This window comes from Anomaloglossus baeobatrachus, chromosome 2 (assembly GCF_048569485.1).
Source record: "Anomaloglossus baeobatrachus isolate aAnoBae1 chromosome 2, aAnoBae1.hap1, whole genome shotgun sequence".
Lineage (NCBI taxonomy): Eukaryota > Metazoa > Chordata > Amphibia > Anura > Aromobatidae > Anomaloglossus > Anomaloglossus baeobatrachus.
This window is the reverse complement of record NC_134354.1, coordinates 723,088,060-723,115,707: the sequence shown is the minus strand read 5'-3', so window position 1 is coordinate 723,115,707 and position 27,648 is coordinate 723,088,060. Positions and strand designations below refer to the sequence as shown.

At 52.8% G+C, this 27,648-nt stretch overlaps 1 protein-coding gene across 1 annotated transcript in view; it reads right to left on the bottom strand.

Moving 5' to 3' along the window:
- The window catches only part of HSPH1 (heat shock protein family H (Hsp110) member 1), a 138,345-nt gene that overhangs the window by 51,034 nt on the left and 59,663 nt on the right, over positions 1 to 27,648 (bottom strand). Inside the window, exons 9-11 of the mRNA XM_075337357.1 lie at positions 8,637 to 8,743; positions 6,667 to 6,800; positions 6,177 to 6,385 (exon numbers count right to left, since the gene is read on the bottom strand). Of these exons, the coding sequence (XP_075193472.1) occupies positions 6,177 to 6,385; positions 6,667 to 6,800; positions 8,637 to 8,743 (450 nt within the window). The remainder of the gene's footprint in view (positions 1 to 6,176; positions 6,386 to 6,666; positions 6,801 to 8,636; positions 8,744 to 27,648) is intronic.

Genomic DNA, 27,648 nt, shown 5'->3' with positions numbered 1-27,648 from the left:
TACCTCAATAAAAAGAGCCGAAAACGGCCCCCTCTTACAGGTGGGCAACCGCCGCCTGAAGGACTCGCCTACCTAGACTGGCGTCTGCCGAAGCATAGGTATGCACTTGATAGTGCTTTGTGAAAGTGTGCAGGCTAGACCACGTAGCTGCCTGACACACCTGCTGAGCCGTAGCCCGGTGCCGCAATGCCCAGGACGCACCTACGGCTCTGGTAGAATGGGCTTTCAGCCCTGAAGGGAGCGGAAGCCCGGAAGAACGGTAGGCCTCGAGAATCGGTTCCTTGATCCACCTAGCCAAGGTTGACTTGGAGGCCTGAGAGCCCTTACGCTGGCCAGCGACAAGGACAAAGAGCGCATCTGAACGGCGCAGGGGCGCCGTGCGAGACACGTAGAACCGGAGTGCTCTCACTAGATCCAAAGAGTGCAAATCCTTTTCACACTGGTGAATTGGATTAGGGCAAAAGGAAGGCAAGGAGATATCCTGATTTAGATGAAAAGGGGATACCACCTTAGGGAGAAATTCCGGGACAGGACGCAGAACCACCTTATCCTGGTGGAAAACCAGGAAGGGAGCCTTGCATGACAGCGCTGCAAGCTCAGACACTCTCCGAAGTAATGTGACTGCCACCAAGAGCCACCTTCTGAGAAAGACGGGAGAGAGAGACATCCCGCAGCGGCTCCAAAGGCGGGTTTTGAAGAGCCGTCAGGACCCTGTTAAGATCCCAAGGTTCCAACGGACGTTTGTAAGGTGGGACCATGTGGCAAACCCCCTGCAGGAACGTGCGGACCTGCGGAAGCCTGGCTAGACGCTTTTGAAAAAACACGGAGAGCGCCGATACTTGGCCCTTGAGAGAGCCGAGGGACAAACCCTTGTCCATTCCAGATTGAAGGAATGAAAGAAAAGTGGGTAAGGCAAACGGCCATGGAGGAAAACCGTTATCAGTGCACCAGGATAGGAAGATTTACCAAGACCTGTAATAGATTTTGGCGGACGTTGGCTTCCTGGCTTGTCTCATGGTGGCAATGACATCCTGAGATAACCCTGAAGACGCTAGGAGCCAGGACTCAATGGCCACACAGTCAGGTTGAGGGCCACAGAATTCAGATGGAAAAACGGGCCTTGTGACAGCAAGTCTGGGCGGTCTGGAAGTGCCCACAGTTGACCCACCGTGAGATGCCACAGATCCGGATACCACGACCGCCTCGGCCAGTCTGGAGCGACGAGAATGGCACGACGGCAGTCGGACCGGATCTTGCGTAGTACCCTGGGCAGCATTGCCACAGGGGGAAACACATATGGCAGTCGAAACTGCGACCAATCCTGGACCAGAGCGTCCGCTGCCAGAGCTCTGTGATCCTGGGACCGTGCCATGAAGGCCGGGACCTTGTTGTTGTGCCGTGATGCCATGAGATTGACGTCCGGAGTTCCCCAGCGGCGACAGATCTCTCGAAACACGTCTGGGTGCAGAGACCATTCCTCCGCGTCCATGCCCTGGCGACTGAGAAAATCTGCTTCCCAGTTTTCTACGCCCGGAATGTGAACTGCGGAGATGGTGGAGCCTGTGGCTTCCACCCACTGCAGAATCCGCCGGACTTCTTGGAAGGCTTGACGACTGCGAGTGCCGCCTTGGTGGTTGATGTAGGCGACAGCAGTGGCGTTGTCCGACTGGATACGGATCTGCCTGCCCTCCAGCCACCGATGGAAAGCCAATAGGGCTAGATATACTGCCCTTATCTCCAGGATATTGATCTGAAGGGACGATTCTATCGGAGTCCAGGTTCCTTGAGTCCCGTGGTGGAGAAAAACCGCTCCCCAACCTGACAGGCTCGCGTCCGTGGTGACCACAGCCCAGGTTGGGGGTAGGAAGGATTTTCCCCGCGACAGAGGTGGGTAAGAGCCACCACTGAAGTGATGTTTTGGTTGCAAGGGAAAGAGACGTTCTTGTCGAGGGAAGCCGCTCTCTTGTCCCATTTGCGGAGAATGTCCCATTGGAGTTGCCGTAGATGGAATTGCGCGAACGGCACTGCCTCCATAGCTGCCACCATCTTCCCCAGGAAGTGCATGAGGCGCCTTAAGGGGTGTGACTGACTCCGGAGAAGAGATTGCACCCCTGCCTGCAGAGAAAGCTGTTTGTCCCGCGGTAGCTTGACTAACGCTGGCTGTGTATGAAACTCCATCCCGAGGTAAGTCAGTGATTGGGTCGGTGTCAACTTGGATTTCGGGAAGTTGATGATCCACCCGAACTGCTGGAGAGTCGCCAGAGCGACGGTAAGGCTTTGTTGACACGCCACCCGAGAAGGGGCCCTGACTAGGAGATCGTCTAAGTAGGGGATCACCGAGTGGCCCTGAGAGTGCAGGACCGCCACGACGGATGCCATGACTTTGGTGAAAACCCGTGGGACTGTCGCCAGGCCGAAAGGCAATGCCACGAACTGCAGGTGTTCGTCCCCGATGGCGAAACGCAGGAAACGTTGATGTTCGGGTGCGATCGGCACATGGAGATAAGCATCCTTGATGTCGATCGATGCTAGGAAGTCTCCTTGTGACATCGAGGCGATGACCGAGCGGAGAGATTCCATCCGAAACCGTCTGGTTCTCACATGTCTGTTGAGTAGCTTGAGGTCCAGAACGGGACGGAATGACCCGTCCTTTTTTGGCACCACGAACAAGTTGGAGTAAAATCCGCGACCACGTTCCTGAAGGGAAACGGGGATCACAACTCCTTCTATCTTTAGAGCGTCCACTGCCTGAAAAAGTGCGTCGGCCTGAGCGGGGGGCGGAGAGGTTCTGAAGAAACGAGCCGCAGGACGAGAGCTGAACTCTATCCTGTAACCATGAGACAGAATGTCTCTCACCCATCGGTCTTAAACATGTGGCCACCAGGCGTCGCCAAAGCGGGAGAGCCTGCCACCGACCGAGGATGCGGCTAGGGGAGGCCGAGAGTCATGAGGAGGCCGTCTTGGAGGCAGTGCCTCCTGCGGCCTTTTGGGGGCGTGACTTGGGCCGCCACGCATAGGAGTTCCTCTGGCCTTTCTCCGGCCGGTTGGACGAAGAGGATTGGGGCTTGGCGGAGGGACGAAAGGACCGAAACCTCGATTGTATTTTTCTCTGCTGAGGTCTCTTAGGTTTGGACTGGGGTAAGGAGGAGTCCTTTCCCTTGGATTCCTTAATAATCTCATCCAATCGTTCGCCAAATAAACGGTCGCCAGAAAAGGGCAAACCAGTTAAGAACCTTTTGGAAGCCGAGTCTGCTTTCCATTCGCGCAGCCACATGGCCTGCGGACTGCCACGGAGTTAGCAGATGCTACAGCCGTACGGCTAGTGGAGTCCAGGACGGCGTTCATGGCGTAGGACAAAAAGGCTGATGCCTGAGAGGTCAAAGACGAAACATGCGGAGTAGAATTCCGTGTGACAGCATTAATCTCAGTCAGACAAGCCGAGATTGCTTGGAGAGCCCACACGGCTGCAAAGGCCGGGGCGAAAGACGCGCCCGTGGCCTCATAGATGGACTTCACCAAGAGCTCTATCTGTCTGTCAGTGGCATCCTTCAGGGATGAGCCATCTGCAACAGACACGACGGACCTAGCAGCCAATCTGGAGACTGGAGGATCCACCTTGGGAGAGTGAGCCCAACCCTTAACGACTTCAGATGGAAAGGGATAACGCGTGTCAGTGTGCCGTTTAGCAAAGCGCTTGTCCGGGACCGCTCTGGGCTTCTGGACAGCATCCCTGAAGTTAGAGTGATCAAAAAACGTATTACGCGTACGTTTGGGGAACCGAAACTGGTGTTTCTCCTGCTGAGAAGCCGACTCCTCTACAGGAGGAGGCGGGGGAGAGAGATCCAACACCTGGTTGATGGACGAGATAAGATCATTTACTAAGGCGTCCCCCTCAGGTGTATCAAGGTTAAGGGCGAAGCCAGGGTCAGAGCCCTGAGCTCCCACGTCCGCCTCGTCTTCCTGAGAGTCCTCAAGCTGGGATCCCGAGCAGCGTGAGGAAGTCGGGGAAGAGTCCCAGCGAGACCGCTTAGCCGGTCTGGGACTGCGGTCCGGGCAGGAGTCCTCCGCCTGAGACCTAGGGGCTATCCTGGGAGCGCGCTGCGGCGCGGACCGAGAAGGGCCTGGAGGAGACAAATGAACAGGGTCCGGGGCCTGTGAAGGGCCCGGTCTGGACTGCAATGCCTCAAGGAGCTTAGATGACCATTTGTCCATAGACTGAGCAATGGATTGAGAAAGTGACTGGGAGAGCGTCTCAGAGAAAGAGGCCAACGACGGTGTCTCTGTCCCTGCTGACTGCTCAGGGGGAGCAGGGGGATCTACATGAGCCGAGGGGCCCACAAGCGCCCGAGGCTCCGGCTGAGCAAGCGTGGCAGGAGTCGAGCATTGATCACAGTGAGGGTAGGTGGATCCCTCAGGCAACATAGCCCTACAAGAGGTATATATATATCCATCCCGGCACCCTAGGGGGACCAGCACCGGGTGACCGGTGTGGCTTACCAACCGCTAACGAGCGGAGTGTGTCCTCCAGATTCCCTGTCTTGGATCCCCCGGAGCTGTAGAGCTTTGCTGCCGTAGCATCCACCGGCAAAGTGCCAAAAATGGCCGCCGGAGCTCTCAGGGGGGGCGTGAAGCCGCGGGCGGCGCCGGCAAAGAGCGGGAATCTGGAGGTCCCAAAGTGGTCAGTGAGTGGGGGGCGAGACATGCAAAGATGCTCCAGCCCTCAAAGCCGACGTCATGTCGGTAATCCCGCCCTTACCCCTGACAGGCAGGCCCGGGGGCGGGATTTTTCGCGACTAGGCCGCGGCGAAGCCGGGGACTAAATTTCAGGCCGTGCCCGACAAGCAGGCACGGTGGGCGCGGAAGTCCGCCGAAAAAACAACGGACGGAACTACCGCGGCTTCCGGAGAGAAGGTGTGACCTCCCTCCCTGTACAGTCCCCACATGGGTACACAGAGTACCTTAAAGCTGCAGGGCCCGGTCCCTGGGGGTGAAGAAGCTCCGGTCCGGTAGGTTCCACCAGGGGCTGAGGATGGAGCACGGTCCCAGCACTTGGATGACCGTTTAGGCTCCCACTTTTCCCAGAGCCGCATAAGGGATGGTGAAGGAGACGGCATGTGGCTCCAGCCTCAGTACCCGCAATGGGTACCTCAACCTTAACAGCACCGCCGACGTAGTGGGGTGAGAAGGGAGCATGCCGGGGACCCAATAGGGATCCTCTTTTCTTCCATCCGTCATAACTATGTATGAGAATGCATGAGTGGATGTGTGCCTCCTTCCACACAAAGCATAAAACTGAGGAGCCCGTGGTCCACGGGAGGGTGTATAGGCAGAGGGGAGGGGTTACACTTTTTTAAAAGTGTAATACTTTGTGTGGCCTCCAGAGGCAGAAGCTATACACCCAATTGTCTGGGTCTCCCAATGGAGCGACAAAGAAAGAACATTTCTCCATCACTGGTTTCTGCATATTGAGTGTAGATAAATGTACCCCATTAGGACCTCTCGATAGACACTGTCCTCCCCATTGTTCATCCAACTGTGGAGCCGCCTCCTGTTGGCCCCCGAGGAAGAACATATCGAAACGTGCGTCGAACTTGGGATGGGACTCGGCGTCTGAACTGCACATTTATACGATATGGGTGACTCTGGAGGACTGTGCTTTTAGTTTTTTGCTAGAATGAACAGTCACACATAAGGTTGCATTACTGGGCATGCTAGAGCACCACCTAGTGACTTTTCTCAGATAGCTCAGGCCGGTTTAAACTGATTCTGGTTATATATATTTACCCGTGCTCCTGTATGTAATAATCACTGTTTACTTTTACTCACTCATTTACTGTTTATTTGATCTGTTCAAGCTAAGATGTTGAGTTGCACCCCATAGGGCTTTTTATTGATGTCCTCACTTTTTGTCCTGCTCCTTATGGACTTTAATCTAATATGATCAATGTGTTCATAAATTTAACCCCATAGTGTAAAAATTTTAATGCAATAAACTGTTTTTGTATTTTTTCTAAATAAAAATAATTAATTACAAACAGTTTTTGGGGTCATTCTACTTATAATATGGTGGTTTATAGATTTTGGGTCATATAATTCCCAGCTGGTTGAGTGAATGGGATCTCCTGTCCCCCTAAGCCTAGCTGATCTCAGAAAGTCCACATACAAGAACTACTTACATCTTCTTCCATAGCGTCCACTGAACCTTGGTTCTTTGCTTCAACCCCACTTTCTGTGGCTTGTTCATCACCTTCATCCACCTCCAGTTTCTCAACCACAGAAGCAGTAGAAACGCTAAAAATGCCATGCGTGTTCACACGAACCTTCACCTTCACTTTAGCCTTTTCTCCGTCTTTGGATGAAGAAATATTCTGAATAAAGAACTGACCTGTGAATGGAGTATATTCAGCTTTAGATTTTCCTCACAGAGGCATTGCATGTTACATACAGTAGGTACTTTCAGCCTTGTCAAAGTTTTTATCGCATATATAGAAGACAAAAAATAAATCTTTTCTTGCACGGGTCATAAATGTGGTGTGAACAGAAACACTCAGCTAAAGCCGGATTTTCACCCACCGGCGTTTCTTTAATGTCCAATATAACAGTTATTGCAAGCTAAAGTGGACAATTCTCAGTTCCTGTAGTGCTCCAATCATAAAGACATCTTACCTATTTTAGCTTCAGGATAAGGGACACTGACGGGGTCAGAATAATAGGCTTCAAGCTGGAAAGGATTCTTTCTGTGGAAAGTGAGGACTTTCGAGAAGGGAGCCACGTGGTTCTTGTCGAAGACTTCATGAAATCTGGAAAATGATCAGGTTCAGAAAATGAATGAGACATTTATTAATGTGCAGCTTTATAGTAAGTGAAATGTAATCAACTATATTGCCAGCACGATGGCTCAGTCATTAGCATTACAGTATATAGTAAGGCACTCAAATTATCACATAACATCCCGATTGAAAATAATGATCAAGTATGGAATTGACAAAAAAATCAGTTCGATGGATTAAAAACTGGCTTAATGATCGGGCACAATGAGTAATATGGTACTAAACAGCTGCACATCGAACTGGAGGAAAGATTAAAGTGAGGGCCACAAGGCTCTGTCCTGGGCCCAGTGCTGTTTAAGGTCTTTAGAAATGATCTGGATAATGGAATTACTGGGGAACTTGCAGATGATACTAAGATAGGAGGAGTAGCCAACACTAGAGGAAAGAGCGTATCCAAAAGGATCTAGACACACTCGAACAATGAGCTGAGGCAAACAGACTGGTGTTTAACAGGGACAAATGCAAAGTCCTACATCTGAGTAAAAGAAATGTAAAAAGCAGATATAGTATGGGAGGAATAGACCTAAGTGATAGCATCGAGAAAAAGGACTTAGTAGGCATTTGTAGTAGATCCCAGATTCAACATGAGCCAACAATGCAGTGCTGCAGCTAAAAAGGCCAACAAAATTCTGGGATGTATCAAGATAAGCATTGAATCTAGATCAACAGAGGTCATTATTCCCCTATACTCTGCCCTAATCCAACCCCACAATTCAAGAAAGACATCGATATATTGGAGCAACTGCAGAGAAGAGCAACCAAGATGGTAGAAGGTCTGCAAACCATGTCATATAGAGACCGACTAAAAGAACTAGGAATGTTTAGATTGGAAAAAGAGAAGGATGAGAGGAGACTTAATAGCGGTCTACAAATATCTGAAGGGAAGTCACAGTGCAGAGGGAACTACCCTATTCTCATTAGCACAAGGAAGTACAAGAAGCAATGGGATGAAACTAAAAGGAAGGAGATTCAAATTTGACATTATGAAAAACTTTGTCAACGTGGAACAGGCTGCCACATGAGGTAGTGATCTCTCCATCAATGGAAATCTTCAAGCGGAAGCTGGATAAACATATAGCTGGAATGATTTAGGAAAACCTGCACTCACAGGGGGTTGGACCCGATGGCCCTTAAGGTCCCTTCCAACTCTACTAGTCTATGAATACATGGAATCTATGAATACAGTCTTGCAGTGCTGGAGTCCTATGTTCTCCCTGTGTTTGGAGTGTGAGAGGAAATCTGAGAACCCGAAGGAAACCCAGGCAAAGACTGGAGTGAATGTTGACTGTGAGCCCCAATGGGGGCAGTGATGATCACGACTGTAAAGCTCTGCAAAATAAATAGCGCTATAGAAGCAATGTCCCTCTTATTAAAAATTCTTTGGCCACAAGAACATAATGATTTTTAATTCTATAGTTTGCTGCTTGTTGTTTAAATTTAGAGGCCACCTTCGCAGTCTCAGTGGTGGGCAGAGTCCTAGGAAAGTAGCACAGCACTTAGTGCTTGTAAGCGCTGCTCTGAAGGTTCCAGATCCCCCAGCTTTTCCTCTGCACAGGAGAGCAGTGGATCTGGAGCTGAAAACCTTCAGAGCAGCGCTTACACACTAATGCTCCTTCAAGTGAGTATTGAACTGCCCAAGATCCTAAGCAGAATGTGCCGTTTCCTGCATAGCAGAATGCTGTGAGCACAAAGCGAGTGCCAAAGGGATCCACGTCCCTCTCCTAATGATATCCCATATGGAAAGATCAGTTTAAGGCAATACTCTGTAAGAAGGTTATACGACAAGTTTACATAATTTCTTCTTACCCTTCAGCCTCATCTGCTTCTGTGCGCCACTTCAGAGAGATGGGATAGGGTACGACATCTGTGACCGAAAACTCTCTGACTCTGAAGGCCGGAGACAGTATCGCACACTGCAGAAGAAGATGTGAAATGATCAGAAGGAAGAACTTGTGGTAAAGGATAAACTTCTACAGAAATCAAAGGGCTTTTATCATCTGAGAGATCCTCTTTCTTTTACATCTATTCTTATATCAAATGTGAATATTTCAACCTTTTCAATTCATCCTTCACTTTTGTGCTCTGACAGCCGCAGACAGCATTGAAGATTCCTTCACCTCCAACTTTTATTTCTAAAGCAACAATAAGCAGGTTCAACAAGATAAGGAACGTTGTCATTTTGTTAATGCGGTCTTTCATTCAAAAATGTGTATGCAGCACATATACCTCATTACTTTAAAGAGGTTGTCCGACAAACAAAGAATATTATAAATAATACATCATGGAATAATTAAAGTTGCACAATTTAATGTGTTAAAAAAAAAAAAAAAAAAAAGAATTAAAAATAAAAAAAAGAATTTTGTTTACTTACCGTAAATTCTTTTTCTTATAGTTCCTTATAGGAGACCCAGACCATGGGTGTATAGCTTCTGCCTCCGGAGGACACACAAAGTACTACACTAAAAAGTGTAGCTCCTCCCTCCGAGCATATGCACCCCCTGGATGACTATATCCAGCCAGTTTAGTGCAAAAGCTGAAGGAGGACATCCACCCACAAGTAGAGATAGAGTAAAACCCGGAACAACCGGAACCTCTGTCTACAACAACAGCCGGTGAAAACACACGGAACAAGAACTGCCAACAGGCAACAGGGAGGGTGCTGGGTCTCCCATGTCGGAACTATAAGAAAAAGAATTTACGGTAAGTAAACAAAATTCTCTTTTTCTTCATCGTTCCTTATGGGAGACCCAGACCATGGGACGTCTCAAAGCAGTCCATGGGTGGGTAATAAACAGAAACTGCGAAGTAGGCAAAACCTAACTTCACAAATGGGCGACAGCCGCCTGAAGGATGCGTCTGCCCAAGCTCGCATCTGCCGAAGCATGAGCATTCACTTGATAGTGCTTCGAAAAGGTATGCAGACTAGACCAAGTGGCAGCCTGACAGACTTGCTGAGCCGTAGCCTGGTGCCTGAAAGCCCAAGAGGCACCGACAGCTCTGGTCGAGTGCGCCTTAATCCCCGGCGGGGGAGGCACCTGAGTACATTGGTAGGCGTCGGAGATGGCCGACCTAATCCAGCGAGCTAGGGTCGGTTTAGAAGCCAAGAGACCCTTGCGCTGACCTGTGGTCAGTACAAAAAGAGAGAGGTGCACCGCCTGAGAGCAGCGGTGCGTGACACATAGATCCGGAGCGCCCGCACCAAATCTAAAGTATGCAACGCTTTCTCAAAGCGATGCACAGGGGCCGGACAAAGGGAAGGCAATGAAATGTCCTGGTTAAGGTGGAAAGGAGACACCACCTTAGGGAGAAAGTCCGGAGTCGGACGGAGGACCACCTTGTCTTGGTGAAAAACCAAAAAGGGGGACTCTGAAGAGAGCGCAGCCAAATCAGAAACTCTCCTGAGAGAAGTTATGGCCACCAGAAAGACCACTTTCTGTGAGAGTCGAAACAAAGGAACCTCCCTAAGAGGTTCAAAGGAGGGGGGTTTCTGTAAAGCCGTGAGGACCAGATTAAGGTCCCAGGGATCCAAAAGCCGCCGGTATGGAGGAATGATGTGAGATGCGCCCTGCATGAAGGTGCGCACCTGGGCCAGTCGGGCGATACGCCGCTGAAACACTGACAGAGCCGAGACCTGTCCCTTGAGGGAATTGAGGGACAGTCCTAGCTGCAGACCGGACTGTAGAAAAGACAGGATGGTCGGCAAGGAAAAAGGCCAAGGAGCATGGCCGGAAGAGCGACACCAGGACAGGAAAATCCTCCAAGTCCTGTGGTAAATCTTGGCCGAGGAAGACTTCCGAGCCGGAGTCATAGTGGAGATGACTTCAGAAGGAATGCCGGAAGCCGTCAGGATCCAGGACTCAAGAGCCACGCCGTCAATCTGAGAGCCGCAGAATTCTGGCGGAAAAACGGACCTTGTGAGAGAAGGTCTGGGCGGTCCGGGAGATGCCACGGCACCTCTACGGACAGACGGAACAGGTCTGGGTACCAAGCTCGCCTGGGCCAGTCTGGAGCAATGATTATGACCCGACGGCCCTCCATCCTGATCTTGCGCAGGACTCTGGGCAAGAGAGCTAGAGGGGGAAACACGTAAGCCAGACGGAACTGGGACCAATCCTGAACCAGCGCGTCCACTGCCAAGGCCTGAGGATCGTGGGAGCGAGCCACGTAAACCGGGACCTTGTTGTTGTGCCGAGATGCCATAAGGTCCACTTCCGGGGTGCCCCACTTGCGGCAGATTGACCGGAACACTGCCGGATGCAGGGCCCACTCGCCGCTGTCCACGGTTTGATGGCTGAGATAATCTGCCTCCCAGTTTTCTACGCCTGGGATGTGGACTGCGGATATGGTGGACTTGGAGTCCTCCGTCCACTGAAGGATACGTTGAACCTCCAACATAGCTAGGCGGCTGCGAGTCCCGCCCTGGTGATTGATGTAGGCAACCGCTGTCGCGTTGTCTGACTGGACTCGAATGTGCTTGCCCGCCAACAGGTGGTGAAAGGCTACGAGGGCTAGAAGCACAGCTCTGATTTCCAGTACATTGATCGAGAGGGCTGATTCGGACGGAGTCCAAGTGCCCTGTGCTCGGTGGTGGAGAAACACTGCTCCCCAGCCGGATAGACTGGCATCCGTGGTGAGAATCACCCAGGACGGGATCAGAAAAGAGCGTCCCTGGGACAGAGAGAGGGGCTGAAGCCACCACTGAAGAGAGCTCTTGGTCTGTGGCGACAGAGTTACCAGCCTGTGCAAGGAAGAGGTCCGCTTGTCCCAACAGCGGAGAATGTCCAGCTGCAGAGGACGCAGATGGAACTGGGCAAAGGGAACCGCTTCCATTGACGCCACCATCTGACCCAGCACCTGCATGAGGTGCCTGATGGAATGACGGCGGGGCCTCAACAGAGAGCGCACCGCCAGATGAAGGGACTGCTGTTTGACTAAGGGCAGCTTCACAAGTGCCGGCAGAGTCTCGAATTGCATCCCTAGATACGTAAGATTCTGTGTCGGGGTCAGAGTGGACTTGGGCAGATTGACAAGCCACCCGAATTGAACAAGGGTGGCGAGAGTGAGCGAGACACTCCGCTGACAGTCTGCACTGGATGAAGCCTTGACTAGAAGGTCGTCCAGGTAAGGAATCACTGCCAACCCCTGGAGGTGCAGAACCGCAACCACTGCTGCCATGCCCTTGGTGAATACTCGAGGGGCCGTGGCTAACCCGAAGGGAAGAGCCACGAATTGGAAATGTTCCTCTCCGATTGCAAAACGTAGCCAACGCTGGTGTGAAACTGCAATTGGCACATGCAAATAGGCATCTCTGATGTCGATGGATGCTAGAAAATCTCCTTGAGTCATTAAGGCAATGACTGATCGCAGAGATTCCATGCGAAAGTGCCGCACCTGAACATGCTTGTTGAGAAGCTTGAGATCCAGGATGGGCCGGTAGGAACCGTCCTTCTTGGGGACTAGGAAGAGGTTTGAGTAGAAACCTCTGAACCGTTCCCGGACGGGAACCGGAACAATTACTCCGTTGGCCTGCAAGGATGCCACGGCCTGTGAGAAGGCGGCGGCCTTGGAGCAGGGGGGAGTGGACAGAAAAAATCTGTTTGGCGGGCTGGAAGAGAATTCTATCCTGTAGCCGTGGGAGATGATATCCCGCACCCACTGATCGGAGACGTGTTGAAACCACACGTCGCCAAAGTGGGAGAGCCTGCCACCGACTAAGGACGCTGCTGGCGCGGCCAGATAGTCAAGAGGAGGCTGCCTTAGTGGCAGCAGCTCCTCCGTTCTTCTGAGGACGCGGCTTGGTGCGCCAGCTGGTTTTTCGATCCTTGGCTGAGTTAGTGGACGAGGCTGAGGGCTTAGATGACGACCAGTTGGAGGAACGAAAGGAACGAAACCTCGACTGGTTTCTGCCCTGGACAGGTTTCCTGGCTTTAGTTTGTGGCAAGGAAGTACTCTTCCCGCCAGTAGCTTCCTTAATAATTTCATCCAGTTGTTCACCGAACAGCCGGGACCCAGCAAAAGGGAGCCCAGCAAGGTACTTCTTGGAAGCAGCGTCTGCTTTCCACTCTCGAAGCCACAAGATCCTGCGGATCGCGAGGGAATTAGCGGAAGCCACCGCCGTGCGGTGAGAAGCCTCCAGAATGGCAGACATGGCATAGGATGAAAAAGCCGAAGCCTGTGAAGTTAAGGCAACCCTGGTGAGGGAATGCATCTCTGCCAGAGAAGCGGAGATGGCCTTAAGAGCCCACACTGCTGCAAAAGACGGGGGGAACGAGGCCCCTGCCGCTTCATATACAGATTTGGCCAGTAGGTCAACCTGGCGGTCAGTGGGATCCTTAAGTGAGGTGCCATCGGCCACAGATACAACTGTCCGGGCTGAGATTCTAGACACCGGAGGATCTACCTTTGGTGAATGAGCCCACTCCTTGACCACCTCAGGTGGAAAGGGAAAACGGTCATCAGAACTACGCTTTGGAAAGCGTTTGTCAGGACAGGCCCTGGGTTTGGTCACAGTGGCCTGAAAACTGGAGTGGTTAAAAAACATACACCTTGCTCTCTTAGGTGAGGTAAACTGGTGTTTTTCTACCAGAGAGGCTTGTTCCTCTGACACTGGTGGATTGAGGTTCAGTACGGAGTTAATGGACGCAATCAAATCACTAACATCCGCATCACCTTCGGTTAGATCAATGGGGTACATAGAGGTAGCGTCCGAGCCCACAGTAAAGGCATCCTCCTCGCCCTGCGATTCAGCATGTGGGACGAGGAAGGAGAAGAGTCCCTGCGTCTCCGCTTAGGAGGACGGGGTCTGGGAACAGATGGAAAATCCTCTGTGAGCTCTGCAGAGCGAGTCGGAGCAGCAGAGGCGCCCTGAGAAGGGGGCTGATGCATGGTCAGCAGAGTCCGGGACAACTGTCCCATGGAGTCGGCAAAGGACTGGGAGATAGCATTAGAAAACGATGCTACCCAAGCCGGGGGATCAGCCACCGGGGCCGGAGCAGCCGGAGGGACCACTGGGGAGACTCCAGGCTGAGGCACCACCATGTTAGAGCAGGCATCACAATGAGGATATGTGCTCGGTTCAGGCAGTATGAGCTTACATGCAGTGCATATAGAATATAGCCTTGCAGCGTTGCTCCTAGTGACAGACATGCTGCTGAGGTGGAGGCTCTGCAGTAAAGAACACACTCCGACAGAATGACCCCCAGAGAGTGTATAAGAAAGTCCACAACCAGAGGTTGTGGCTTACCAGGCCGTTTTGTGTGCCCTCCGGAATCCACAGCTTGGACCCCCAGCAGGTTGCAGAGCTGCAGCAGCCAGCGCCGATCAGTGTGAGAACGCTGATAAAATGGCGCTGGAGTGAGGAGGGGGGGCGGGGTTAAGCTCAGAGCGGGAACCGGAGGGCCAAGGAGAAATCCAGGGGAGGGAAACATCTCCTCAGAGAGGAGTGTCCTCCCCTGAGCTGAACGGCCAGTGGGCGGCGCCGCACTGTCCCTCTGCATGACTGACATGCAGGGACAGTGAAACCGAAACTAGGCCGCAGCCGAAGCCGGGGCCTAAAGTTTTACATGCGGCCGGCAAGCAGGCACCCTCGGCGCGGTTCTCAGGAAAAAAACAGAGAACCGGCCGGAAAACACAGCAAGTTAAAAAACACACTCTTCCCACAATAAACATACAAGGGACCCTCCAATAACGTCTCAATACTTAGCTTATGAGACGCAGGGCCAGGTCCCTGAGGGATGAGCACTCCGTCCAGCAGGGTCCTGAAAAGGGCTGCAGATGGAGACCGGTCTCCTGCAAAGCAGTGAGAACCGTGATGGCTCCCACTTCAAGCCAGAGCCCGAGGGGTGGTGAAGGAGCGTGGCATGTAAGGCTCCAGCCTTGTACAATCAACCTTAACAGCACCGCCGACACAGTGGGGTGAGAAGGGACATGCCGGGGGTCCAGCTTGGACCCGCTTTTCTTCCAATTCTTTAAAATCAAAAATGAAAAATCAAAAATCAGAGGAGAATGCATGTGTGTGTGTGACCTCCTGAACACAAAGCATTAAACTGGCTGGATATAGTCATCCAGGGGGTGTATATGCTCGGAGGGAGGAGCTACACTTTTTAGTGTAGTACTTTGTGTGTCCTCCGGAGGCAGAAGCTATACACCCATGGTCTGGGTCTCCCATAAGGAACGATGAAGAAATAAATAAATAAATGTTCCTGTTCGGAGATAATCTTATAAATATGTCCCTACTATGTTACTATGTACTGTGTAATGGCCATGTTCAACCATGCAGAGCTGATCCAGTTCATGGTCAGTACACACCACAGCTCCTGGCCAGGGGAGGAAGCACGAATGAATATACTGACCACACAGCAGGGGACTCGTTGCTGCTTCTTTCTGTGAGCTCATCAGAAATCAAGTCAGTGACATGAGCTCAGCAGCTGGCAGAGCTTCTACATCATGGACTTTATTTATGATGAGCTCACACGGCTGCTGACGAGTCAGAAACATACACTCCTGTGATAAAACAAACAGGCAGGGCAATGTGTTGCCTCACAGAAACAGCTACTAGCCTTTGTTGTGTGGTCAGTACATTTATTTATTTTCTCCCTTAGCCAGGAGTGGTTATAATGCAGACCATGAACTAGAGCAGCTCTGTATGATTGGACATGTCGAATCAAAAAAGAAGGGAATTTTGTTTACTTACCGTAAATTCCTTTTCTTCTAGCTCTAATTGGGAGACCCAGACAATTGGGTGTATAGGCTATGCCTCCGGAGGCCGCACAAAGTATTACACTCAAAAGTGTTAAGCCCCTCCCCTTCTGCCTATACACCCCCCGTGCTCCCACGGGCTCCTCAGTTTTGGTGCAAAAGCAAGAAGGAGGAAAAGATTATAAACTGGTGTAAAGTAGATTCAATCCGAAGGAATATCGGAGAACTGAAACCAAACAACATGAACAACATGTGTACACAAAAAAACAGGGGCGGGTGCTGGGTCTCCCAATTAGAGCTAGAAGAAAAGGAATTTACGGTAAGTAAACAAAATTCCCTTCTTCTTTGTCGCTCTATTGGGAGACCCAGACAATTGGGATGTCCAAAAGCAATCCCTGGGTGGGTAAAATAATACCTCGTAAGAGAGCCGTAAAACGGCCTCTTCCTACAGGTGGGCAACCGCCGCCTGAAGGACTCGTCTACCTAGGCTGGCATCCGCCGAAGCATAGGTATGCACCTGATAGTGTTTCGTGAAAGTGTGCAGGCTCGACCAGGTAGCCGCCTGACACACCTGCTGACCCGTAGCCTGGTGCCTCAAAGCCCAGGACGTGCCCCCGGCTCTGGTAGAATGGGCCTAGAGCCCTGAGGGAACCGGCAGCCCGGTAAGCTTCGAGAATTGGTTCCTTGATCCACCGGGCCAGGGTTGATTTGGAAGCCTGTGACCCTTTACGCTGGCCAGCGACAAGGACAAAGAGTGCATCCGAGCGGCGCAGGGGCGCCGTACGAGAAATGTAGAGCCTGAGTGCTCTCACCAGATCTAACCAGTACAAATCCTTTTCACATTGGTGAACTGGATGATGACAAAAAGAGGGTAAGGAGATATCCTGATTGAGATGAAAGGGGGGTACCACCCTTGGGAGAAATTCCAGAACCGGACGCAGAACCACCTTGTCCTGGTGAACACCAGGAAAGGGGCTTTGCACGACAACATTGCTAGCTCAGACACTCTCCGAAGTGAAGTGACTGCTACTAGGAAAATCACTTTCTGCGAAAGGCGTGAGAAAGAAATATCCCTTATTGGATCGAATGGTGGTTTCTGAAGAACCATCAGCACCCCGTTCAGATCCCAGGGTTCTAACGGCCGCTTGTAAGGATGAACGATGTGACAACCCCCTGCAGGAACGTGCATACCTGTGGAAGTCTGGCTAGGCGCTACTGGAAAAAACACAGAGAGCGCTGAGACTTGTCCCTTAAGGGAGCCGAGCGACAAACCCTTTTCCAGTCCAGATTGAAGGAAGGACAGAAAAATGGGCAAGGCAAAAGGCCAGGGAGAAAAACCCCGAGCAGAGCACCACGACAGGAAATTTTTCCACGTCCTGTGGTAGATCTTGGCGGACGTTGGTTTCCTAACCTGTCTCATAGTGGCAATGACCTCTTGAGATAATCCTGAAGACGCTAGATCTAGGACTCAATGGCCACAGTGTCAGGTTGAGGGCCGCAGAATTCAAATGGAAAAACGGCCCTTGAGACAGCAAGTCTGGACGGACTGGTAGTGCCCACGTTTGGCCTACCGTGAGATGCCACAGATCCGGGTACCACGACCTCCTCGGCCAGTCTGGAGTGACGAGGATGGCGCGGCGGCAGTCGGCCCTGATCGTGCGTAACACTCTGGGCAACAGTGCCAGCGGAGGAAACACATAAGGGAGTTGAAACTGCGACCAATTCCGAACTAAGGCGTCTGCCGCCATAGCTCTGTGATCGTGAGAGCGTGCCATGAATGCCATGACCTTGTTGTTGTGCCGGGACGCCATTAGGTCGACGTCCGGCCTCCCTCAGCGGCAACAGATCTCCTGAAACACGCCCGGGTGAAGAGACCATTCCCCTGCGTCCATGCCCTGGCGACTGAGAAAGTCTGCTTCCCAGTTTTCGACGCCCGGGATGTGAACTGCGGAGATGGTGGAGGCCGTGGCTTCCACCCACATCAAAATCCGCCGGACTTCCTGGAAGGCTTGCCGACTGCGTGTTCCGCCTTGGTGGTTGATGTAAGCCACCACTGTGGAGTTGTCCGACTGAATTCGGATCTGCTTGCCTTCCAGCCACTGCTGGAACACTTTTTAGGGCAAGATACACTGCCCTGATCTTCAGAACATTGATCTGAAGCGAGGACTCTTGCTGAGTCCACGTACCCTGAGCCCTGTGGTGGAGAAAGACTGCTCCCCACCCTGACAGACTCGCGTCCGTCGTGACCACCTCCCAGGATGGGGGTAGGAAGGATTTCCCATGCGATAATGAAGTGGGAAGAAAGCCACCCCCTAAGGGAAGCTTTGGTTGCCTGAGAGAGGGAGACGTTCCTGTCGAGGGACGTCGGTTTCCTGTCCTATTTGCGTAGGATGTCCCAATGAAGAGGACGCAGGTGAAACTGCGCGAAAGGAACTGCCTCCATTGCTGCCACCATCTTCCCCAGGAAGTGCATGAGGCCCTTCAAGGGGTGTGCTTGACCTTGAAGGAGAGATTGCACCCCTTTCTGTAGTGAACGCTTGTTGATCAGCGGAAGCTTCACTATCGCCGATAGGGTATGAAACTCCATGCCAAGATATGTCAGCGATTGGGCTGGTGTCAGATTTGACTTTGGAAAATTGATGATCCACCCGAAACTCTGGAGAGCCCCCAGAGAAGCGTCGGGGCTGTGTTGGCATGCCTCTTGAGAGGGTGCCTTGATCAGCAGATCGTCCAAGTAAGGGATCACCGAGTGACCCTGAGAGTGGAGGACCGCAACTACTGTAGCCCTGACCTTGGTGAAAACCCGTGGGGCTGTAGCCAGGCCGAACTGCAGTGCCACGAACTGCAGGTGTTCGTCTCCTATGGTGAAGCGCAAGAAGCGTTGGTGCTCTGGAGCCACCGGTACGTGGAGAAAAGCATCTTTGATATCGATCGATGCAAGGAAATCTTCTGGGGACATTGAGTCGATGACGGAGCGGAGGGTTTCCATCCGGAACCGTCTGGTCTATACGTGTTTGTTGAGCAGTTACGGGTCCAGGACAGGACGGAAAGACCCGTCCTTCTTTGTAACCACAAACAGGTTGGAGAAAAACCCGTGACCCTGTTGCTGAAGAGGAACAGGGACCACCACTCCTTCTGCCCTCAGGGTGCCCAGCGCCTGCAGAAGAGCCTCGGCTCGCTCGGGAGGCGGGGATAACCTGAAGAATCGAGTCGGGGGACGAGAGGTGAACTCTATCTTGTAACCGTGAGACAGAATGTCTCTCGCCCAACGGTCTTTTACCCTTGGCAGCCAGGAGTTGCAAAGGCGGGAAAGCCTGCCACCAACCGAGGATGCGGATTGAGGAGACCGAAAGCCATCAAGAAGCCGCTTTGGTAGCGGCACCTCCGGTGGTCTTTTTGACTTAGACCGCCATGAATCGGAGAGCCCTTGATCTATTCAGAGGCCTTTTGGACGAGGAGAATTGGGACCTGCCCGCGCCCCGAAAGAACCGAAACCTCGACTGCCCCATCCTCTGTTGGGGTATGTTCGGTTTGGGCTGGGGTAAAGATGTATCCTTTCCCTTGTATTGTTTGATGATTTCATCCAAACGTTCGCCAAACAGTCGGTCGCCAGAAATTGGCAAACTGGTTAAACGCTTTTTTGGAAGCAGAATCTGCCTTCCAGTTCCGTAGCCACAAGGCCCTGCAGAGTACCACCGAATTGGCGGAAGCAACCGCCATACGGCTCGCAGAGTCCAGGACCGCATTAATAGCGTAAGACGCAAATGCCGACGTCTGTGTGGCTGCGTCAATTTGCGCTTGACCTGCTGAGATAGCTTGTAGCACCCATACGGCTGCAAATGCTGGTGTAAAAGAAGCGCTGATAGCTTCATAGATGGATTTCAACCAGAGCTCCATCTGCCTGTGAGTGGCATCTTTGATTGATAGACGCTATAAGATCGTTCACTATGGCGTCCCCGTCAGGCGTATCAAGATTGAGAGCGGCCTCAGGATCAGAATCCTGATCAGCTGTCTCCGCTTCATCATCCAGGGATTCCCCCCGCTGAGACCCTGACCAATATGAAGATGTCGAGGGAATTTCCCAGCGAGCTCGCTTAGACGGTCAGGGGCTGGTGTCTGTATCAGAGACCTCACTCTGGGATCTATGAGACACCCCGGGGAGACCTCTGGTCCAACTGAGGTGGGCCAGGGAGCAATGATTCAACAGTGCCCCTGTGCTGAGATACCGGTCTGGATTGCTCAGTGGATCCTGCCGGCAGAGGGGTCGTACATGCGGCGCAGGCAGCATAGTAAGCCTGTGGTTTGGCGCTCCTGCCTTTTATGGGCGCCATGCTGTTGACTTCCCTGAGCAACACAATATATATACAGAATCAACTGTGCACCATACAGTGTAAAGCATATCTTATAAACATATGATTTAAAATTACACTCCTGCACAAATGTGGCTAGCACCACAGATGCTGCATACCCCCCGCATAAAGCGGTTGTGAGGCCACCAGGGTCCCTACCTGGGTCTGTCAGAATTTGTCCCCCTCTGCAGCATTCAAGGAGCTGACAGGAATGGCTGCCGGCTTCTGAGGAGAGGACAGTGAGGGGGGTGGAGTATGCAAAGCATGCTCCAGCCCTCAGTGCTGCTCATCCTGTGCAGCGTCCCGCCCTTCCCCTGCTTGTCAGGGCTGTGGGCGGGAGGAAGAAAGACTAGGCCGCAAAAGCCGGGGACTCGAGTAATAAACGCGGCCGCCGTAAAAGCGCGGCCGCGCGGAAGTCCCCGGCGCACTACAAGTCCCAGCCGCGCCTCAGTGTCAAAACATGGCGGCGGCGGTCAGCGCGGTAGTCTCCCTACATAAACACACTCAGCGATGCTGAGTGTGTAATGGCACGGCTGCCGGCGTCCTGAGAGAGGAGGAAGCCGTGGGCGTGACCCTTAGAAAGTGCGGGAACTGGTGCCTCACAGTGCAGTGAGGGGAGTGGAGTATGCAAAGCATGCTCCAGCCCTCACTGCAGCTCGTCTGTAAAGCGTCCCGCCCTTCCCCTGCCTGTCAGGGCTGTGGGCGGGAGGAGGAAACACTAGGCCGTACAAGCCGGGGACTCAAGTAATGAGCGCGGCTGCCATAAAAGCGCGGCCGCGCGGAAGTCCCCGGCGCACTACAAGTCCCAGCCGCGCCTCAGTGTTAAAAACATGGCGGCGGCGGTAGTACGGTAGTCCCCCTACATAAACACACTCAGCGACGCTGAGTGTGTAATGGCACATTAACCCGGTCAGCGCCGCGGTCCCCGGTGCACTAGCACACCCAGCAAAGCTGGAGTGTTGCTGTGCGCGGTCCCCACAGGGACACAGAGTACCTTCAAGTAGCAGGGCCATGTCCCTGAACGATACCCGGCTCCTATCCAGCAGAGTCTTAGGAGCTGTGGATGGAGCACGGTCTCAGTGCCTGGAGACCGGTAAGATCCCACTTCACCCAGAGCCCTGAGGGGGATGGGGAAGGAAAACAGCATGTGGGCTCCAGCCTCCGTACCCGCAATGGATACCTCAACCTTAACAACACCGCCGACAAGAGTGGGGTGAGAAGGGAGCATGCTGGGGGCCCTATATGGGCCCACTTTTCTTCCATCCGACATGGTCAGCAGCTGCTGCTGACCCATCTATGGAGCTGTGCGTGCGTGTCTGACCTCCTTCGCACAAAGCAAAAAACTGAGGAGCCCGTGGGAGCACGGGGGGTGTATAGGCAGAAGGGGAGGGGCTTAACACTTTTGAGTGTAATACTTTGTGCGGCCTCCGGAGGCATAGCCTATACACCCAATTGTCTGGGTCTCCCAATAGAGCGACAAAGAAAGAATTATAAACTGGTTTAAAGTAACTTCAATCCGAAGGAATATCGGAGAACTGAAACCATTCAACATGAACAACATGTGTACACAAAAAAACAGGGGCGGGTGCTGGGTCTCCCAATTAGAGCTAGAAGAAAAGGAATTTACGGTAAGTAAACAAAATTCCCTTCTTTGTCGCTCTATTGGGAGACCCAGACAATTGGGACGTCCAAAAGCAGTCCCTGGGTGGGTAAAATAATACCTCGTAAGAGAGCCGTAAAACGGCCTCTTCCTACAGGTGGGCAACCGCCGCCTGAAGGACTCGTCTACCTAGGCTGGCATCCGCCGAAGCATAGGTATGCACCTGATAGTGCTTCGTGAAAGTGTGCAGGCTCGACCAGGTAGCCGCCTGACACACCTGCTGAGCCGTAGCCTGGTGCCTCAAAGCCCAGGACGCGCCCACGGCTCTGGTAGAATGGGCCTTCAGCCCTGAGGGAACCGGAAGCCCAGCCGAACGGTAAGCTTCGATAATTGGCTCCTTGATCCACCGAGCCAGGGTTGATTTGGAAGCATGTGACCCTTTACGCTGGCCAGCGACAAGGACAAAGAGTGCATCCGAGCGGCGCAGGGGCGCCGTACGAGAAATGTAGAGTCTGAGTGCTCTCACCAGATCTAACAAGTGCAAATCCTTTTCACATTGGTGAACTGGATGAGGACAAAAAGAAGGTAAGGAGATATCCTGATTGAGATGAAAGGGGGATACCACCTTAGGGAGAAATTCCGGAACCGGACGCAGAACCACCTTGTCCTGGTGAAACACCAGGAAAGGGGCTTTGCATGACAGCGCTGCTAGCTCAGACACTCTCCTAAGTGAAGTGACTGCAACTAGGAAAACCACTTTCTGCGAAAGGCGTGAGAGAGAAATATCCCTAATTGGCTCGAATGGTGGTTTCTGAAGAACCGTCAGCACCCTGTTCAGATCCCAGGGTTCTAACGGCCGCTTGTATGGAGGGACGATGTGACAAACCCCCTGCAGGAACGTGCGTACCTGTGGAAGTCTGGCTAGGCGCTTCTGGAAAAACACAGAGCGCCGAGACTTGTCCCTTAAGGGAGCCGAGCGACAAACCCTTTTCCAGTCCAGATTGAAGGAAGGACAGAAAAGTGGGCAAGGCAAAAGGCCAGGGAGAAATACCCTGAGCAGAGCACCACGACAGGAAAATTTTCCACGTCCTGTGGTAGATCTTGGCGGACGTTGGTTTCCTAGCTTGTCTCATAGTGGCAATGACGTCTTGAGATAACCCTGAAGACGCTAGGATCCAGGACTCAATGGCCACACAGTCAGGTTGAGGGCCGCAGAATGCAGATGGAAAAACGGCCCTTGAGATAGCAAATCTGGTCGGTCTGGTAGTGCCCACGGTTGGCCGACCGTGAGATGCCACAGATCCGGGTACCACGACCGCCTCGGCCAGTCTGGAGCGACGAGGATGACGCGGCGGCAGTCGGCCCTGAACTTGCGTAACACTCTGGGCAACAGTGCCAGCGGAGGAAACACATAAGGGAGCTGAAACTGCGACCAATCCTGAACTAAGGCGTCTGCCGCCAGAGCTCTGGGATCTTGAGACCGTGCCATGAACGCTGGTACCTTGTTGTTGTGCCGGGACGCCATGAGATCGACGTCCGGCACCCCCCAGCGGCAACAGATCTCCTGAAACACGTCCGGGTGAAGGGACCATTCCCCTGCGTCCATGCCCTGGCGACTGAGATAATCTGCTTCCCAGTTTTCCACGCCTGGAATGTGAACTGCGGAGATGGTGGAGGCCGTGGCTTCCACCCACAGTAGAATCCGCCGGACTTCCTGGAAGGCTTGCCGACTGCGTGTGCCGCCTTGGTGGTTGATGTATGCCACCGCTGTGGAATTGTCTGACTGAATTCTGATCTGCTTGCCTTCCAGCCACTGCTGAAACGCTTTCAGGGCAAGATACACTGCCCGTATTTCCAGAACATTGATCTGAAGCGAGGACTCTTGCTGGGTCCACGTACCCTGAGCCCTGTGGTGGAGAAAAACCGCTCCCCACCCTGACAGGCTCGCGTCCGTCGTGACCACCTCCCAGGATGAGGGTAGGAAGGATTTCCCTTTCGATAATGAAGTGGGAAGAAGCCACCACCGAAGGGAAGCTTTGGTCGCCTGCGAGAGGGAGACGTTCCTGTCGAGGGACGTCGGCTTCCTGTCCAATTTGCGAAGGATGTCCCATTGAAGAGGACGCAGGTGAAACTGCGCGAAAGGAACTGCCTCCATTGCTGCCACCATCTTCCCCAGGAAGTGCATGAGGCGTCTCAAGGTGTGTGACCGACCTTGAAGGAGAGATTGTACCCCTGTCTGTAGTGACCGCTGCTTGATCAGCGGAAGCTTCACTATCGCTGAGAGGGTATGAAACTCCATGCCAAGGTATGTCAGCGATTGGGCCGGTGTCAGATTTGACTTTGGAAAATTGATGATCCACCCGAAACTCTGGAGAGTCTCCAGGGTAGCGTCGAGGCTGTGTTGGCATGCCTCTAGAGAGGGTGCCTTGATCAACAGATCGTCCAAGTACGGGATCACCGAGTGACCCTGAGAGTGGAGGACCGCTACTACAGTAGCCATAACCTTGGTGAAAACCCGTGGGGCTGTTGCCAGGCCGAACGGCAGTGCCACGAACTGCAGGTGTTCGTTCCCTATGGCGAAGCGCAAGAAGCGCTGGTGCTCTGGAGCAATCGGTACGTGGAGATAAGCATCCTTGATATCGATCGATGCAAGGAAATCTCCCTGGGACATTGAGGCGATGACGGAGCGGAGGGATTCCATCCGGAACCGCCTGGTCTTTACGTGTTTGTTGAGAAGTTTCAGGTCCAGGACAGGTCGAAAAGACCCGTCCTTCTTTGGGACCACAAACAAGTTGGAGTAAAAACCGTGGCCCTGTTGCTGAAGAGGAACAGGGACCACCACTCCTTCTGCCTTCAGAATGCCCAGCGCCTGCAGAAGAGCCTCGGCTCGCTCGGGAGGCGGGGATGACCTGAAGAATCGAGTCGGGGGACGAGAGGTGAACTCTATCTTGTAACCGTGAGACAGAATGTCTCTCACCCAGCGGTCTTTTATTCGTGGCAGCCAGGTGTCGCAAAAGCGGGAGAGCCTGCCACCGACCGAGGATGCGGAATGAGGAGGTCGAAAGTCATGAGGAAGCCGCTTTGTTAGCTGCCCCTCCGGTGGTCTTTTTAGGACGTGACTTAGACCGCCATGCATCAGAGTTCCTTTGCTCTTTCTGAGGCCTTTTGGACGAGGCGAATTGGGACCTGCCCGCGCCCTGAAAGGACCGAAACCTCGACTGCCCTCTCCTCTGTTGGGGTATGTTCGGTTTGGGCTGGGGTAAGGATGTATCCTTTCCCTTGGATTGTTTGATGATTTCATCCAAACGCTCGCCAAACAATCTGTCGCCAGAAATTGGCAAACTGGTTAAGCGCTTTTTGGAAGCAGAATCTGCCTTCCATTCCCGTAGCCACAAGGCCCTGCGGAGTACCACCGAATTGGCGGCTGCCACCGCCGTACGGCTCGCAGAGTCCAGGACAGCATTAATAGCGTAAGACGTAAATGCCGAGGTCTGAGTGGTAATGGACGCCACTTGTGGCGCGGACGTGCATGTGGCTGCTTCAATTTGCGCTTGACCTGCTGAGATAGCTTGTAGCGCCCATACGGCTGCGAATGCTGGGGCAAAAGAAGCGCCGATCGCTTCATAGATGGATTTCAACCAGAGCTCCATCTGCCTGTCAGTGGCATCCTTGAGTGAAGCCCCATCTTCCACTGCAAGTATGGGTCTAGCCGCCAGTCTGGAGATTGGAGGATCCACCTTGGGACACTGAGTCCAACCTTTAACCACGTCAGGTGGAAAGGGATAACGTGTATCCTTAAGGCGCTTAGAAAAACGCTTATCTGGACAAGCATGGTGATTCTGGACTGCCTCTCTGAAATCGGAGTGGTCCAGAAACATACTCTGTGTACGCTTGGGGAACCTGAACCGGAACTTCTCCTGCTGAGAAGCCGACTCCTCTGCTGGAGGGACTGAGGGAGAAATATCCAGCATTTGATTGATGGATGCAATAAGATCGTTCACTATGGCGTCCCCGTCTGGAGTATTAAGATTGAGAGCGCCCTCAGGATCAGAATCCTGATCAGCTACCTCCGCTTCATCAACTCGAGATTCCCCTCGCTGAGACCCTGAACAATATGATGATGTCGAGGGAAAATCTAAGCGAGCTCGCTTAGTCGGTCTGGGGCTGGGGTCTGTGTCAGAACCCTCAGCCTGGGATCTATGAGATACCCCGGGAGGACATTGTTGGTCCAACTGAGGGGGGCCAGGGAACAAAGATTCAACAGAGTCCCTGTGCTGAGATACCGGCCTGTACTGCAAGGCTTCTAGTATCTTAGCCATAGTCTCAGAGAGTTTTGCAAACTCTGTCCCCGTCACCTGGACATTGTCAGCAGGTGGCTCCCCCTGGGCCCCTCTTAGCAGAGGCTCTGGCTGAGTAAGTGTCACAGGGCCCGAGCACTGTATACAATGAGGGTCAGTGGAACCTGCCGGTAGCGGGGTCGTACATGCGGCGCAGGCAGCATAATAAGCCTGTGTTTTGGCACCCCTGCCTTTTGTGGGCGCCATGCTATTATCTTCCCTGAGCAACACAATAGGGTATATAGCCAGAAATCAACTGTGCACTATACAGTGTAAAATAAACATATAATGTTACACTACTGCACAATGGGGCTAGCATCACAGGTGCTGCTTACCACCCGCTTAAAGCGGTTATGATGCCACCAGAGTCCCTGCCTGGGTCTCCCAGATTTTGTCCCCCTCTGCAGCGTCCGAGGAGCTGACAGGAATGCGTCCTGAGGAGAGGAGGGAGCCGTGGGCGTGACCCAGAAAGAGCGGGAACTGGAGCCGCACTGTGCACAGTGAGAGGGGTGGAGTATGCAAAGCATGCTCCAGCCCTCAGTGCTGCTCATTCTGTGCAGCGTCCCGCCCTTCCCCTGCCTGTCAGGGCTGAGGGCGGGAGAAAAAGGAAACTAGGCCGCAAAAAGCCGGGGACTCTAGTAATAAACGCGGCCGCCGTAAAAGCGCGGCCGGCGTGGAAGTCCCCGGCGCACTACAAGTCCCAGCCGCGCCGCAGTGTTTCCAAGGTAGCGGCGGTCAAGGCGGCAGTCCCTATACATTAACACACTCAGCAACGCTGAGTGTGTAATGGCACATATTAACCCGGTCAGCGCCGCGGTCCCCGGTGCACTAGCACACCCAGCAAAGCTGGAGTGTTGCTGTGCGCGGTCCCCACGGGGACACAGAGTACCTCCAAGTAGCAGGGCCATGTCCCTGAACGATACCCGGCTCCTATCCAGCAGGCTCCACAGGAGTTGTGGATGAAGCACGGTCTCATGTGCCTGGAGACCGATAGGATCCCACTTCCACCAGAACCCTGAGGGGGATGGGGAAGGAAAACAGCATGTGGGCTCCAGCCTCCGTACCCGCAATGGATACCTCAACCTTACAACACCACCGACAAGAGTGGGGTGAGAAGGGAGCATGCTGGGGGCCCTATATGGGCCCACTTTTCTTCCATCCGACATGGTCAGCAGCTGCTGCTGACCAATCTGTGGAGCTGTGCGTGCGTGTCTGACCTCCTTCGCACAAAGCAAAAAACTGAGGAGCCCGTGGGAGCATGGGGAGTGTATAGGCAGAAGGGGAGGGGCTTAACACTTTTGAGTGTAATACTTTGTGCGGCCTCCGGAGGCATAGCCTATACACCCAATTGTCTGGGTCTCCCAATAGAGCAACAAAGAAAAACAAAAAAAACAGTATTAGTTGGGTGCATACCTCCTGAGGTCTAGTGTAAGCCCTAGAACATGATTAAAGGGAATCTGTCACTAGGTTTTGCCAGGAAATCTAAAAGCGGCATGATGTAGAGACGGCAACCCAGATTCCAGCAATGTGTCACCTACTGGGTTACTTACTATAGTTTTATTTAACAAAAAAAGTGATCAGTAGGAGATAATCACAAGAGGAAAAGTAAACATGCAACCATGTAGTCCTTCATATAAGCTCTTGCCCTCATAGTAGCTGTCTGAATCCCCGAAGCGGAGTGTAAAAATAAATCATTGGGAAAAAAAATAGCGCAGGGTCCCCCCTATTTAGATACCCAGCATAGGTGAGCAGACAGCTGGAGGTTGTAGCCAACAGCTGTGTGCTTTATCTTGGCTGTGTATCAAAGTTTGAGGGACTAAAAAGTCTTTTTTTTT